General features: G+C 40.7%; 1 protein-coding gene across 8 annotated transcripts in view; it reads left to right on the forward strand.

Annotated features, from left to right (window-relative positions):
* Positions 1-407: 407 nt before the first annotated feature.
* LDB2 (LIM domain binding 2) overlaps positions 408-16,300 on the forward strand; it is a 377,580-nt gene continuing 361,687 nt past the window's right edge. For 3 of the 8 annotated variants that reach the window (XM_068543190.1, XM_068543192.1, XM_068543193.1), the window contains exon 1: positions 408-753. In XM_068543190.1, the coding sequence (XP_068399291.1) occupies positions 622-753 (132 nt within the window). In that variant the 5' untranslated portion in view covers positions 408-621. The remainder of the gene's footprint in view (positions 754-16,300) is intronic. The other 5 variants (XM_068543185.1, XM_068543187.1, XM_068543188.1 and 2 more) reach the window with 3 other exon arrangements.

Raw genomic sequence — 16,300 nt, forward strand, 5'->3', positions numbered from 1 at the left:
ATTTTGTAGTCATCACGTTTCTGAACCATTACAACGGTGCGGCTGTCAGGGGTGAGTGGCTCTGGCAGCGGTTAAACCACCTATATGCTAACAAGCTCAGCAATCAGGTTGTGAAGGGTCCTGGCTAGGGGAAAATAATCCAACCGAACCTTAGACCTCTGTCAGGCTGTGAGGAGAATTATATTTTTGAACTAGTCTACAGTGTGGACAGGAAATGACCTCTCCACAAACTGCTTCTTTAAAAACAAGCAGTGGTGCCTAAAGCTATCCAGCTACCCTCTCTCTCTCCCCCCGCCCCTCCCTCCTTCCCTCCCTTCCTCCCTCCCAGCCTCCCTCCCTCTCTGAAGCTCCTGCTCTCTCCCTCCCCTCCCGAGAGCTCTCCCTCCCTCCTCCCTCCCTCCCGCTTGCTCTCCGTCTCTCTCTCTCGCTACCGAGGGCTCCCACAGCAGTTCCCAGCCAGTGTGTTCAGCCTGCCTGCCTGCCTGCCTCTGTGTGTGTGTGTGCGCGCGCGTGTGCGAGCGTGTGCGTGCGGCTACTTTGTACTGTGAAGAACACAGCCCATGTGCTCTGCATGGACGTTACTGCTACTCTGTTTAGCTTGATTTTCGACAAGCAGGCAAGATGTCCAGCACACCACATGACCCCTTCTATTCTTCTCCTTTTGGCCCATTTTATAGGAGACATACACCCTACATGGTACAACCAGAGTACCGAATCTATGAGATGAACAAGAGACTGCAGTCGCGCACAGAGGTAAGTACTTCAACCTTGGGTGTGTGTTTGTGTGTGTGTGTGTTTTTTTTTTCAAACTGTGCCTGAGCTTTTCCTGGGTGGCTGGCTGCATTCTGCGGGAAGTGTCCCACTAGATACTACCACGTACGTGGAAATGAGCGCCAGCATGAATCCACTAGTTTGAACGCTGGGTTTCCAGGCACAGCAACTCTTGGAGCTGGGGACAGTTTCTGCCGGAATCTTGAAATAGACAACCGAGCACTTGATTCGCCTGCCGGGTGTCCAAAAGTGCTGCTCTACCAGAACTCTGGCATTTTCAGGCTCTCAGTCGGTCCCCTTAGCGTTTCTTGAGATAGAATTCCGAGGGATTTGGTGATCATTTGCATCCAGCAAAATAATTTTTTTTTAAACAAATCCCAGAGGAAGTCTGCTTGACCGGCATTTGCTTTTCAAAGTCATCAAAATCGAGGTGAAAAGGGCAGAAGAACCACCCTTCGTACTTTTCAGAACTAGCCCTGGAGGGGCATGTTTGTCTATTTCCGTGTTAAATTCAGAAACCAGTTGCTTGAGGCAAGGGGTTCTTGACTTTCTTTCCTCGCCGGTGGGAGTGTCTCCCAGGAGCTCTCACTTCCACGGGAGCTGGCTCAGAGTTCAAGTCAGCTTGAGTTTCTGCATATTGTGATCTTGTGCCCCAGAGAGAAGCCTCACCTACTCGAAAGCAACTCTGGGAGCAGAGAGGAGACAGGACTTTCAGAACTTTGTAAATGCAAAACTCCAGACCGCCTCCTGCAATTTAAATATTTAATGCCAGTTGACTTTTCCTCTGTGCTGGCTGGGCTGGTAGGTCCTACTGCTGGGCTGTCCATTTGCCTTTAAGTTGGGGCTTTGTGTTGAAGTGTTCTGAGAAGGAGTTTGTTATAGGGGCACCAAAGTCACTTTAGGAAGTAGAAATCGCTGGGAATTCTGTCTTCTCTGCAGAGTACAGATACCCGGAGGGTTGATGGCAAAGAGCTTTCAGGGAATAGCTTTGGTAGAATTTTAGGTAGAAGCTTGACTCTCAATTCTGGAAAGGGACTCAAGGTTGTACGATAAAATAAAACACACTTGCTTGAATTGTTAACAGAGCCATGGAGAATTCATGATGTTTAATGTATTTAATATAGCTAACAAGATGTGACCTGCTTTCTGATTGGCTAACTGCTGGACAAGGACTGATTTTAAAAAAAAAAGCTGGGCTGTCTTTATCACTGCTATTTTCTTTATATGTTAATACATCATAGATGTTAAGCGTACTTGATAATACCCTTGCTCTCCCCAGAAGCCAGTAGCTTTTATACAAGTGTAAACTCTGTCGTGCTAAGGGTGGTGAGCTGTTGGCAGAAAATGATATTTGTGTGTTGTTGTGTGTGTGTAGTTGTGTATATATGTTACAATTTGTATATTGCATTCAGATCTTTGCAACTGTGTATTGGAATCTTAAACTCTTGCACAAACTATTGATTGTGGCAGCCTGCTTTCAGAATTAGGAGGACAGAAAATGTCATACAGTTCAGGCACACATAATTGCAACACAGATTTGGAGTTAAAAAAAAGTCTTAAAAATATGATTAGTTTTAAAAAAGAGACCAGGGGTCTTTATGGATCAATTCTTGAACAGCAGCAGGATTTAAAAAGAACCCGTGTCCATCTTACATTTTAGAAAGTTTTTGAGGAGTTGTAGAAGGAGGTTTTCTTCCATCCTTCTCGGTTAAGAGAGCAGGCAGATTTCTCTGATATCTGTGTTCTCCTGTGTCCCTTAGTTATCACCTGGCCAGTTCTGAGCTAGAATACTTATCTGGAAGACTTCTCTATCCTGGCCCTCATAAAAATCTGCAGGATGCAATAAGGTCCCCACATTTGTTTCACATTTGAGAGAAAACCTTTGAAAGTCCCCCATTCATAGTATTGTTTCTTAAAACTGGCACGTTATCTTTTGTGAGAGCTAAACTCAGGAATTCCTAACTTTTGGATTCTGGGGTATTACTTTTAAGTAGAAAACCTGCTTCACAGCTCAAGATACTGGAGAGGAAAGCTTGCTATGACAAATCTTAAAGATTTTTTTAAACCTCGCTAACTGACAGAAAAGCACTGAGAACTGTTTTCTGGTATGTTCTAGAGCCAACCCTGAACATTTCTTCCCTTAATTAGATCTTTTTTATAATTATCCAAATAACTGCTCTGACACTTCCTTTTTTCTTTGCCAAGCAGTAAAGGATGTCACGAACCCAAGGCCATAAGTTTGTTTTCATTTCATATGAAAAAAAGGAGAGAATCAAATAATTGCTCCTAAGATATATAAATATTAACATTCGATATTAGATTTTGATCAAAGTTTGTAATGGAAAAAATATTTAGAAAAAAATAACTTCTTGAAAAAGTTACATTGTGCACTTATCAATATTAATGGTGACTATTTATGGTAAAGTTGTTCTGAGCCCTAGAGAGGGATTGGTTGGAATAAAGTGCAGTAATACCCAACAAGAGTTATCAGTTTATTCACACACAAAATCAAATAGATTGTTGAGTGATTACTTTTAGAATTTAACTGATGCATCCAACCATTTTGGACAATAGAGACTCACTCTCTTTCTTCTCTCTCTCTTCTGGTTCCTGCTTCTATATTACATGGTATTATTTCATCGACTCCTAATATCGCGCTCTCACACACACATACACACCTATGTAATACTCTCGATTCTCCATTCTTTTTCGAACGTAGACTTGCCTAGAAAGAAATTGCAGCAAATCAGTTTCAATGAAAAAATTATAATCAAGTTTGCAGAAATTTCCTAGAAACCTCCTTCTTTATGGAAAGGAAAAAAAGTAGTAAAGAAGCATGGTGCTCACCTACACTCCTTCCACAGATGACTCCCCCAGAGCATTCTCTCCTGGGGATTGATGCATTTCTTCCAATTAAATACAATCAAATCCCTTCAGAAGCTGGGTAGTTTTAAAAAACACTGGATTGGGAGTTAATCCTTTTTCGAACTTGTTTCTTTCACTTATATGGATCTTGGTTCCTCATAAGCAAATTATCTGCAAAGGCCTCTTTAATTTAAAAATTCAGATTTTACCAAAGTCCAGGGTTTGGTTTTCTTTAGTATGAGAAAGCGTTGTGAACTTGAGTAATGAGCACAGACATTACTTCTTGGCTCACGGTATTTAGTTCAAAATCACAAATGGTACTGAAAAAATAGGGTCATAGTGGAGAAAACATTGCAGGGAGCGACCCTGCCTGTCTTGTTTAAGGCCAGTGCTGGAAGCAAGCAGTTCCTGGGACAAAGTAGGTGCTCAATAAACATTTGTGAACAAGCCGATCATGAATCAGTAGATGACAGAGGAGAGAGAATTTAACTGTATCACTGAAATTGGCACACTTCCTGAGAAGCACAATTCTGATGCCTTTGGGGGTCCTGGTACCTCCTGAAGCTGCTTTAGGGACATGCTTCTAGTTCCCCTAAAAGTGCTCATCTCCACATTCTCCACACTTATTGCATCATGAGGCAATTTAGATCCCTAATCTTTGTGGCAAAGGGAAGCAAGTGTCTAAGAAATTACGGGACCTCATTTCTTTTTAAAGGAATATGAATGCATTACGAAGCAAACAAAAACAACACAAATATGTTTTAAATGCTGTTGGCTATTGTGGGAAATATAATTTCTTTGCAACACCAGAATCTCAGTGGAATTTCATAAAGAAGTACATAGATGTTTCCCCCTCTTTTAAATTGAAATTAAGAGAAACTCTTGGAGCTTGGTGTCAGTTTTGGTCACTGTAATTCCCAGGCAGTAGGAAGAGGGCTATGTTTTCCATTGTGTATGTTACCATGAATTGACTTGAGATCTTCCAAAATTCATTTACTGTTTGAATGGTCTTGCTGTCTCAAATGTATTTTGAAAGAACGAAACTGCACAATTTTTAGTTTAACACTGCACACAGAGTACCGTCAGATAGGACTTAAAAATGTGTCCTAAAGATTTCAGGATTTGTTCTGTAACAAGCTTCAGTAATAACAAAAATAACAGTATTTTTTTCATTTCCTGAAGTCTGTGCTATGAGATTAAAAATATGTATAGGTAAAATACGAGATCATCATAGTGACCTTCATTTTTAGTGAAAGGATTTTAATAATGTTGGATTTTTATAGAATTTAAGAAAGTTTATCAAGTTATAAAAATTTTGGATATTGTAGACAACTTTTTTTACCTTATGTCCTCATTCAAATGACCAAAAATGTCTCCATTCCAATGAAGATGTTTTTAAGTACATGGATTTTTTTCAGGTTGGCAGTATGCTAATTTTAATAAAATACCACAAACACCAGGAAAGTGTGGGTACTATGATGTATTTCTTCTGTTTTGAGGTTTTTTTATTCTTTTATCAATATTACACATCCCACTCCCAAAGAGAAAACTGTGATTACAATGGGAAGCTGCCATGTACACAAGGATTTTATTAGAATTACGGTTTTTAGTTTTATGGGATTTAATATGAACGTTGAAAATATTTGAAGACCTTGAAATTTAAATCTGCTGCTTTCACCCCGCTTCAGCTCAACTCTCCAACTCCCCGGGGAGGGGGTGGGAGGGGTGGAGGGCTCTCAGTCTTTTCTTTCAGCTACATTTTTATATACTTTAGTCACAGGGTTTCCCGTTGTAGCATCATGTTTATTCATGGGGTAGCTTAGTATCATTGATGTTCAGATGGAGCCTAGTTAAAATGAGATTAGGTATTTTGGATAGGTGGAAAAAAAATGAAAACTGCTTTGTGATAAACTTGGATTTTTTTTTTTTTTTCCTAGAAATTTAGAAAGAAAAATGGTGCTGTTACTCTGAGACATATGAATGATTTTCAGTGTTAAACACAGAACTTTCCAAGTTTTTCGAAGGGGGTTGGTGAGGAGTAGGGGGAGGGGGGATTAGTAGTGGTAAGGAAAGCTATTTTGAAAATGTTAAATGAAACCAAAAGTGAAGTTTTAAAAAATAAGAACTTCCAACCTCTCTTATTTTTCAAGATCTCTACATGGCCTCAGAAAACAAATTGCAGGACTCTTGTAAGGATTTTATTTTCCTGAGGTCTTTTTTTCCCCCCATTTTCCTACTATGGGAACTGTTTTTAATTAAAAATTGCTGCAAACTAACTATTCGTAGGAGGCCAAGAAGAAAAAAAAAAATCTCTCAGCTCACATTCAACACAGATTCTTATCAGCCTAAAATCAATGCACACTTAAATCTCTCCCCTTTTGGTGTGTAAATTATGATATAGGATTTAAACAGTATTCATTTTTTAAGCATTTAGCTTTTTGTTTGGGTTTCAGAAAGAAATTAATTTAAAATATATGGAGACAGGGCTATAAATCTCCTTTTATTACATTTGTCCACTTTAACCCATTTTCATGAGGAACACAGAAAACCCCCTTTCTGAACAAGCAAACGAAACAGAAAACAAACAACCCCAAATATTGTTAGGAACAAGATTCGTAAACTTACTTATTTGGATTTGGTTGGTGGGTCTCGGAATATAATTGATCTGGAAAAACAAATCTCTTTTTGAAAGTAGCAGAAAACAGAGCTTTAAAAAGGTGTTCAGCTGATGTAGATATGACATATACCTTTGTCATTTTCTGACCAAAATATTTTCCTCCTTTCTTTCTTTCCTTCCTCCTTCCTTTCCCTTCCTCCCTTCCTTCTTTCCTCCCTTCCTTCCTCCCTCCCTCCCTCCTTTCCTTCCTTCCTTTCTTTCTTTTTCTTTCTTTCCATCTTTCTTATCAATCTGAGCTTAGACTTTTATTTTACATTTAAATTCTGGCAGCATGCATCTGAACATAGGCAACTATTAATACTTGTGACAGACTTCAGCCCTTCCTTCAAGAATTTCTTTACTCCAGGCAATGACAATATCTGTGTCTGGAAATACAGAGACGATTAAGACCATTTGGTAACAAAGGGCGACATACAAACCAGTTCTTACAATGTAGTGCCCTGTTAGGTTAATTCACTGTGCCTTTGTATATTGAAAGATATACACCTTTCTGAAAAGTAGTCGTGATGATAGTAACTAGCATCTATGGAGGGGTCACTATCTGTAGGGCCAAGGTGCTAAGTGCTTTCTGTACATCAGCTCATGTAACCCTCATAATCACCTCCTGAGACTGGTACTCCTAACACTCCTAACATCTGCAGTCTTACTGATGAGGAAACAAAGGGTTAAGTAAATTGTCTAAGGTCACACAGATGGTAGTTTAATTTTAAAAGTTATGCTGTTAACTGCTTTGCTATATAGCACTTCTCTGAGATAAGAAATACTAGCAAGGATTTTAGTTTCACCTGTGGAAATTTATTAGGTGAATGCATTCATTTTTTCCTTGGATCGGTTGACTTTGGCAGTGGCTGGAAAGATGACCCCATCCACCTAACCTGGTTGGACTATTTGCCTCTCAGATGTCTGACTCATTTCAAAAGGGACCATGTGAAATTCCAAAGGATGGAATCAGAGGTGGAAAATATACCCTGGTTATTGAAAAAAAAAGAACCACATTCACACTCCCTATTAAAGAATGAATATTTTCAGTATTCATTGAAGTGGCCTTATCTGAAGATGCACTGGACTTGTTGTGGAACACTATGCATAGTTATCTAAGAGTTTAATTTTTTAAACTTAAAAATATTTAAATTTCCATTCAGTGCTTGACTCTTCTCAGGCGTGTTCTGTGGAAGATGGTGGTTTAATTGTTCTAAACAACAATGGGATGAGTAGAAAAGCTATCCCATTTTTGGTGGTGCCGCCCCCCTCCAAATATAAGATTAGGAGAGTAAATTAGAATTTGGCCTGATGTTGGCTTTCTTTGCAGGTAATCAATTAGGAATCGTAGAAAAAATAAAGGCATAGAGGGAAAAGAGCTCCCAACATGTGTTGGTTTCTCACTATCCTAGTCTGACCCTAAGAGGCAGTCTGTCCACATCGTGTGTCTTTGGATTTCCTCGTGGGAAATGAGGTTTCCTTCCTAATCCTGTAGCCTACTTTAGCTAACTGTGAGGCCGCTGTGTTTGTAGTGAATGCCTGCCAATTATTAGAGATAAGATGGATCTCTTCATGTGATCCACTCCCAAGCCCAAGATGCATGTGTTCTGGTTCTCCTTTAACAGATAAGGAAACTGAGGCTCAGAGAGGTGAAGACCAAGTCCATACATGGGCATCCCCGGGGGCTGGATCTTTTGACTCCCCCGTTCAGTGCTCTGCCCAGAAGCTTGCCGGTAAAGGCTACCCGCTCTCTGTTGGAAGCCCTGACAGCCACCCCTTGCCCTCAATTTACTACCACTTTTGACCAGCCTAGTTTGAAGTTATAGTCTTCCAATTAAAAACAGAGTGCTGAGCGTTAAAAGATGTGGTAGATCCCTCTGAAGAAGAGGAACCACCCCTGTTCTGGGGACGTCACAAGCCCCCATCCTCTCTTTTCAAGATTTGGATGGTCTCCTAACTATACTCTCTGCTCCCTCTTTCCACTGTATAATCTATATTCCCACAAGCAGCCAAGGTGATATTTTTGAAGCAGAAATCAGAGCACGTCACTCTCCAGCTCCCCCTCACACCTAGAATAAGCTCCAAGCTCCTTGCTCTGGCTTTTAAGGCTCTATTGATCTGTTGTTTCCTGATGGCCCCGTCTTACCACGTGTTCAGCAGACTCCAGCCACAGGGGACTTCTTTGGATCCATTAACTTGCCAAGCTCGTGCATACCTCAACACCCTTGCCCTCAGTGGTAGAATGCATGTGCGGATTCCTCCATAGTAACACTTATAAGTATTAGGAAATCTAATTTGAATTAGAATTTGGCTTGGTGTTGGCTTGATTTGCAGGTAATTGATTCAATGTCTCAAAGAAAATAACGACCATGAAGGATGAGTCCTAGCACTTAGTAGGGCCTCTACTGATCAACTTAGATTTCCCCTTCACAGAGAGGCCTTCCTTGATCAGCTCATTACCCCTCCCACACACAATCTCACTCACTTTCTATCACATGCCCTGATCATTTTTTTCGTAGGAATTATAGCAAGCTGGTATTTTTTTGCTTCTAGTTTATTTCTCAAGTGTCAATAGAGTATAAGCCACGTGGGAACAGGGCCTCGTCTGTCTCCTTTACAGTTGTCTGCCCAGTGCCCCATAGCACATTGTTGATATGTAAAATATATCTGCTGAATAAAGGAAATTACGTTGTACCAGAACTATCCAGACTGACACTGGAATTTACCTTGCATCTTCCCAACAATCACCGACAACTACAGTTGGAAAAGAATCTGTAAGCCTAATAGTCGGGTGAGCATTTACAGATAGAATGTTCAGCCAGACCTGCAGAGAAAAGAAGCCTGAAGAGAGGAATTTCTTCTGTGAAAGAAGTGTTGAGCTGAGAACTTTGCCCTCTGGGTAGTATGAATCTGTTGGGAATCTCCTGACTTCTGCTGAAAAATATTTACACCTTTCTCATTTGCTATTTCTACTACTTCTCTCTTTGGGCCCCTCCCTGAGGGCCCACAGCCATGAATTATGATATGAATCACGATAATACCTTACGTTTCCTGGAGCACTTTGCATTTTGGGAAAGTGCTTTCAGGGCCATTAATTAGCTTATTTGAAGTGATTTATACAACAGAAAATATGGGAAGTTATATTAGTATACGATGTGGTTTATAATGTCTTTGTGTTTACGAATTGTGTGGTGTGTTTGTGTTGTGTGTGTGTGTGAATGTGTGTGCATATGTATGAGAGAGAGAGAGACAGAGACAGAGAGACAAGAGAGAGATATTTGCTCACTCCAATCAGATTTTGTTCGTGTATGTGTGAACCTTCTGGTTAGGAAACATGAACAACTTTTTTTCCACTAGTGTTTTTTTCTTTGGAATGAAAAGAGTAGCGTGCCTGGAATGTAAAGATCTGAACTGAAGTATGACTTATAACAAATCAGATTTGGATCCAAACCCTGGCTCTACCTCTTGCTTGCTGTGTGATCTTAGGGCAGTCATTTAACTTTTCTGAACCTTCATTTTCTTAGCCTGAATTTTATGTTGGGAGGTGAATGGCTAGTGCATGTAAAAATGCCTGGTATATAGTAAGTGCTCAATTAATGGGAACTATGATGATGATGATGATGATGATGATGATGATGATTATGCTGCCCTTTTCTCTGCCTCATCAGAAAACTAAGTTGTGTAAGTCATGCAAAACATTGCTTGATTTCCTAAAAGTATCTTTATTTGCTTATTTTTCATTGAAGTATAGTTGATTTACAATATTGTGCTAGTTTAAGGTGTACAGCAAAGTGATATACGTGTGTGTGTGTGTGTATATATATATATATATATATATATATATATATATATATATATGTTCTTTTTTCAGATTCTATTCCATTATAGGTTATTACAAGATATTGAATATAGTTCCCTGTGCTATATGGTAAATGCTTGTTGTTTATTTTATATATAGTGCTGTGTATCTGCTAATCCCATAGTCCTTACCCCTCCTCTCTTCCCCTTTAATAACCATAAAAGTATCTTTAAAAATATATCTGACAAGGCTTGCACAAGCATATTTCAATTTAATGAATGAAACTTGCAGTGACATGTAGGATTTGTGGGTTTGGGGTTCTTATAATACGTGACAGAACCATCAGGGCGTTCCACCATCATATAATAGTGATGACACAATAATCATACACCTTCTTGTGGCTGTGATCTCCCCCAAAGTCCAGGTTATAATTAACTCTTAGACATACCAAGGTTAAAGGCTAAGAACTGATCAATGCACGGGACACACGCACACCGTTCTGTTGGGGAAAATCTGTGTTCAGGGTTTGCTCTAGCTAAGAGCTCAGTGGAGACAACAGAACATTGAAATGTTCCCCTTCACCAGTGCCTTTGCAGGGCCATCTAAACAGGGACCCTGGGGAGGGCTGGAGGGCACACACCCACTGGCCTTGACGGGCCATTTTGTCTAAAGAGGTGCACTTCTCAAAATGCTGCCTGGCACGGACTCCTCCAAGGGAGCTGTGTCCGTACTGGGTGAAGCCCAGAGCCCCACCTGCGTGTCTGGACTGATAACAGCCCTGCCAAACGGATCCACTGTGACACCTTGTGGCTTACTCCTTAACACAGTGCAGTGTACACGGGTGGAACTGGTGATGCCCTGAACAGCACCATGTGGCATCTGTCTGGCCAGGGGGATCAGGTTGACAGGTAGTAAAGCTACCAGCCTCTACTTTCTTTATGTATGCAACCGAGTGTTACAATGGGCTGCTTTGTCCCACCGACTTCAGTGTACAGCCTCCCTGATTTTTCATATTGAATTCCTTAAATTACACATACCTTCCTACACTTCATTTCATTGACTAGGTCACCTGTGATTTTTATGTAGAATTCCACATTAATAATAATTTTTAATCAACCTTTCTAGAGAAATAGCTTACATAACTCAAACGTTACATTGTTTTAAATTTTAATTTAATACATAATAAGGGAAATATAATTTAAATTTACATTTGTTTTAATATATGTTATATTTTTGAGAGGGTAGTGCTTTAAATTTTGCCTCCCATTATGGGTCATTTCTTAGGATTCATGAAAACTTGGTCTTGAGACTGAAAATCTGTGTAGACAATCAAAAGTTACACTAATAATTTATACAAGGCTAACCGTTTGGCAGTACGCACACACACAAAACCCTTCTTATGCCTTATAATGTTAGCCATGATTACCCTGCAGTTGGCTGAAATTTCTTCCTCGAAATTGAAATTAAGCAGTTGGTGTGTATCACGTGCCTTTGAAAGGTTCTGATACAGAAATTTTGATGGAGCCTATGGCTCCCCAGTTGGCTGAATCCTAGAATTTCAAGGCTGGAATAGATGTGAGTGATCACCTAGTCCAAACTTCTGATTGTGGAGATTGTAGAAGTGCCGAAACCAGACACAGGTGGCGCTTACCTGGACTACAGCCTGTTGTGGATACAGAAGTGGTCTCAGGTTTTCTAAATCATAACACTAGCTGCCCAGGTAATACCCAGGAAGTGGCCACATCAAACACTCTTACCTATCACTAATTTGTACTTCAACCCTACAAACACTTTTCCTTTTCAAACCCCTTTCTTCTTTCCAGTTTTCCAATTTGCCCTAAAATGGTATCGATCTTTAGCATCATGCTATTGATGTTGAAAAACACATCACTAAGCTTTATTGCTTTAGAATTTATGACTGTTTTCCTTGCCAATTTATTTAAAATAAAGTTGCGTATGTTTTAAGATATAGGTCTACTTTTTCTGATTTTAAGAACTTGGTTCATTATCAGTAATAAAATATTTGTAAAGTACAGCAGTGTACAAATAGGTAAATACAAATTATCTTTAGTTCTACTATGCAAAAAATTGCTGTTAACATTTTAGCATATCAATCTAAGACAGACATCAGCCTTTACATGCTTAGGGACATACCGAACACCTGTTTGAATCCAGCTCTTTTAACTAAAATTATGAGTATTTCACCATGTTCTTAAATCTTCTTAAAATTTTGAGTTGCCTGAATTATTTACACAAATGTTTATGTTTTTAACATGATATATATATTTAATAAATTATCCAGCTTCTTTGCACCATGATTTGATCTCAAGGAAATAGCATTCTTAATAATCAATCTTGTCCCAAGTAAGTTGGAGGGCTGCTGATATAAGGAGTTAGCTATGGTGACTGTTGTGATTACCATTAACATTTAATACTAGTCAGAAATCTTGCACCCAGGGCTCTCTGTCTCCTTTTAAGAAAGCTTTTCCCTCCCATTTGAGGGCAGATAATTCCCCCCCCCCCCCCCCCCCGTTTATCTTTCCTTTGTATTATTTCTGAGTCGGGAGGCAACCAGCACACAACCTTGTGCAATGTCTGTAAATCAAAAGATTTTTGCACAATTCCTACTGCAAAGAGGGAGGTTGAATTCATGTTAAGAGTTAGTGTTGATCTAGAACCAGTAGTTGGGATACAGCCAGTTAACTTATGATACCGTTTGAAGGACATGTCTTCAATTCAAGGAGGAAAGTGATATCTCATAAAGTGGGCTATGTCATGAGTTGTACGCAGTATTATCTTATTTTCCTCACTGGATCGAAGAGCTCCTTGGGGTCAGGTACTACCTTATTCATGTTTTATCCATCATGACAATTGACAGTCTTGGTGGCCAATTGCGGTCTTTTTTTTTAAAGGTACATTTCACAGAGGCCGCCATTTTGTAACTAGATTCTGAGTTATCACTGTTTTTATATGGGTGATATGCATTTTATAGATAAGCCTCACTCACACGTTCTAGGAAAGAGCAGTCATAGCATGCAATCAGACTGTGTCCCCTACATAGCATGAGCATTGAATGATTAACTTCTGGAGTCCAGCAGACTTGTTTCTCTCCTTACTATTTGTGTGACCTTGAGTGAGTTAACTCACCCTTCTGTGCTCTGGATAATGTGGGGATGATAATAGAATCTACGTCCTTGGATTTTTATGAGGATCAGGTGAGATAATTCTTATAAAGTGATGAGCATAGTGCCTGCGCCCTCTGAGTGTTCATTACTACGATGACGATGACGCTGATTTGCTTGGCGGATGTTGAAGTCTACCACATGTGATATTACTGGTCTGGAGGTGAAGAGGGCAGCATGCCTGACTTGAAAGGGCTTAGTGAGACCACAGTACGGATTTGCAGAGAAGGAGGGATGAATGGGAATTTGCCAATTTAAGAATAGTGGTGGAAAGGATGCTTTTGGCTGAAGGAAAGGCACAGGCAAAGAAAGTGAGTCTCAAAAGGTGATGCTGTGTTTGCGGAAGGGTGAGGGTTTTGGCATAGCTGGGGCTCAAGGTCTAGGGTGGTTGTATGAGTGTGTATATATGTGCGTAGGGTGGGGTTGGAATGTGGTAGGAAATAAACCTGGAGAGGAAGTGAGGGCTGGTTGTGAAGGCTTCGTTATGTCCAGTGAGGCCGTTGGTCTCTATCCGTTAGAGACTATCTGCTGGACTTCAGTATAGTGAGTATGAACAGGGCCCTGGCATGATTATTTAATTTCTCAGTGCTTTGGTTTCCTCATCTGGAAAATGACACAAGAGTAGTCCTCACCTCGTAGGTTTTGTTTTAGGGAATTTCGTGGGATGAGGCCTTTAAGCTTTTAGACCTCCTGGTCCACCACCTCACTACTATGTAGTAAGGATTCCATCAACATTGGTTTCTACTCTCAGGCAAAGGGAACTGATAAAGGTACTTTTTGGCCCGGGCAGTGAAACCAATGATGTGCCTTCGAGCAAGGTCACCCTGGTCACTTTGTGGAGGGCAGACTGGCAGTCTGTCTAGGAGCGCATTTGTCTGCTGAGAGGAGGGGGTCAGTGTATGGGGAGATGCACAAAGGAAAAATGACACACATTTACTGGCTGACTGAGCTATTTTTAGCCTAGCGTGTCTGAAGCAAAGGATGGATTTTCATGGCATTTTTTTTTAAGACGCAAAATTACTGTAAGCCTAAGTTATGTAACTTGCCTAGGGACACTTTATTTGTCCACCAATGAGGCCACTGTGGGGTCCACAAAACTTTTAGCAGCCATTTTAGAGGGTGGGTCCCCAGGGTCGCCAACCCTGACTTTTCCTCCTGCCTTGACAGAATTGGGAAACTCGAATTGATGAGCTGGGGCTTCTGGGAAGATCCCCCCCTTACCTGGCAGCCAGCCTGGAACCAGGACCCCAGAGGGAGATGGCAGTGAGTCAAGTGAAGAGGCTGGGTGGGGAGCGAGAAGACGGGTTGAAATCCTTTCCCACACAGGCCACGTAACATGAGTCTCTGAGCCTCAGTTTCCTTGGTGTAGAATGGGCAGGACAATAGGTCAGCATCTGAGGGAAATCTTGGACACTCAGTGAGACAGTGGAGGGACACTGCCAATACCGGGAGGTATTGGAGGGTGGCGGTGCCCTTCCCTACCTGGAATTTCATGTCATATCGAGGGCCAAAGAATTTTGTTCAAGAGCGTTTCTTAGACTCTTCTCACATTTTCTTTCCTCCCTAAACTTGAGCCTGTGACCTTAGATAGATCTTTCCCTTTCCTGAGCCTATTTCCTCTTCTGACAGCTCTGGATTCGAAGAGATATGAACTGCAAGGTATCCTTTCCATCACTATTTTTATTCTGATTCCCATTAGGTGGACTGTCTGCTTCTGTTTTTAGTCTCCCCCATGAAACATACAATCAAGGTAAATAACGTGCTCCTGACATTGAGACTCCTGCCCCTTTTCTCGCACCTCGCTTGCTGAGGGGACCTTGCTGAGTCACAGAAAGATTTTTCTTGCTTTTCCTCACACACTGGCTGGAGCTGGACCACCACTCTGGCCTCCTCACCCTCCGGGCACCATTGTCTTAAAACCTGCACATGAAAGCAGGTCCGGGGATTGTTTTTTCCGGTCTTTATAAAAAACCTCAAAATGCAAATGCAGGATGTCCTAAAATCACAGAGTTCAGAGGGGTCCCAGTACCGTTAGTTTCTTTTTTTTAAGAAAGGTTAAAATTCATCCGAACCAAGACTAGAAAATAAGCTTAAGGTGTTTGTTAGGTTATTCCGAAAAGACTGTTAATGCCTGTTGGCTGAGTGCATTAAACTGCTTTGAAATGATCACTTGTGTGTACTATTTTAAAAGCTGCTTGCTAGGAGGGTTATTTAAACCTGTTTTTTTCCGGACTCAAAACTTCACATTTGTCCGTTGAAAAAAATACTATATTTGAAACAAATAAACATTAAAATATAGTTTATTATATTTCCAGCCATTCGTCTGAAAGGAAAATATGTCAAGGCATTTATAGTTAGAAACTGAAAACTCCGCCCTAATTCACTCCATTGTATTTCCAAGGAGCCCAGCCATATATAATATTACCGGGTCTCCTGAGGCCTCCTTGAAGGGATACCAGATACTCTTGGTATAACAAGAGATTGGGGCAGGTGGGGAGAGAACGGCCATGGAATGGCTTCCAGTCCTAATTCTATATTTCCTATGATTTTTTTTTTTTTAATGGAGGCAGGGGAATAGGAGAGAAGAATGAACTCTGCTGTTACTTTTAGTATGGCTTTGACTTTAAAACCATTTAAAAAGGAACATTCGTGGTGGCACCCTGGGGTGTCTAGGATGGGATTGATTGCCTTGGCTCCTTCATCCTTCAATCACCTATTGAGTTTTTTTTTATTATGTGCTCAGTGATGGAGGTCTACCAGGAAGCCCTGCCCTCATGCTCAAAGCCTAGTGGGGAAGACAGCCAGCTGAACGTCTGCTTATGATGGGCAAGACTGGGCTGTTGAGAGCAGCGAGGATGGAAGGCACCCCAGCAGGGACTGTGGCATCAGGACACACACACTCCTGCGCCCGCTTATGCTCTAAGTTGCTTACATTATGGAGTAAATTGTGATCTAAATATTCGTATTTTTAATCTAGAGCACTGCTAACTTTTTGACAACTCTGTGTATCCGATGATCTTTAGAGAA

This window comes from Eschrichtius robustus, chromosome 4 (genome assembly GCF_028021215.1).
Source record: "Eschrichtius robustus isolate mEscRob2 chromosome 4, mEscRob2.pri, whole genome shotgun sequence".
In the NCBI taxonomy this organism is placed as follows: domain Eukaryota; kingdom Metazoa; phylum Chordata; class Mammalia; order Artiodactyla; family Eschrichtiidae; genus Eschrichtius; species Eschrichtius robustus.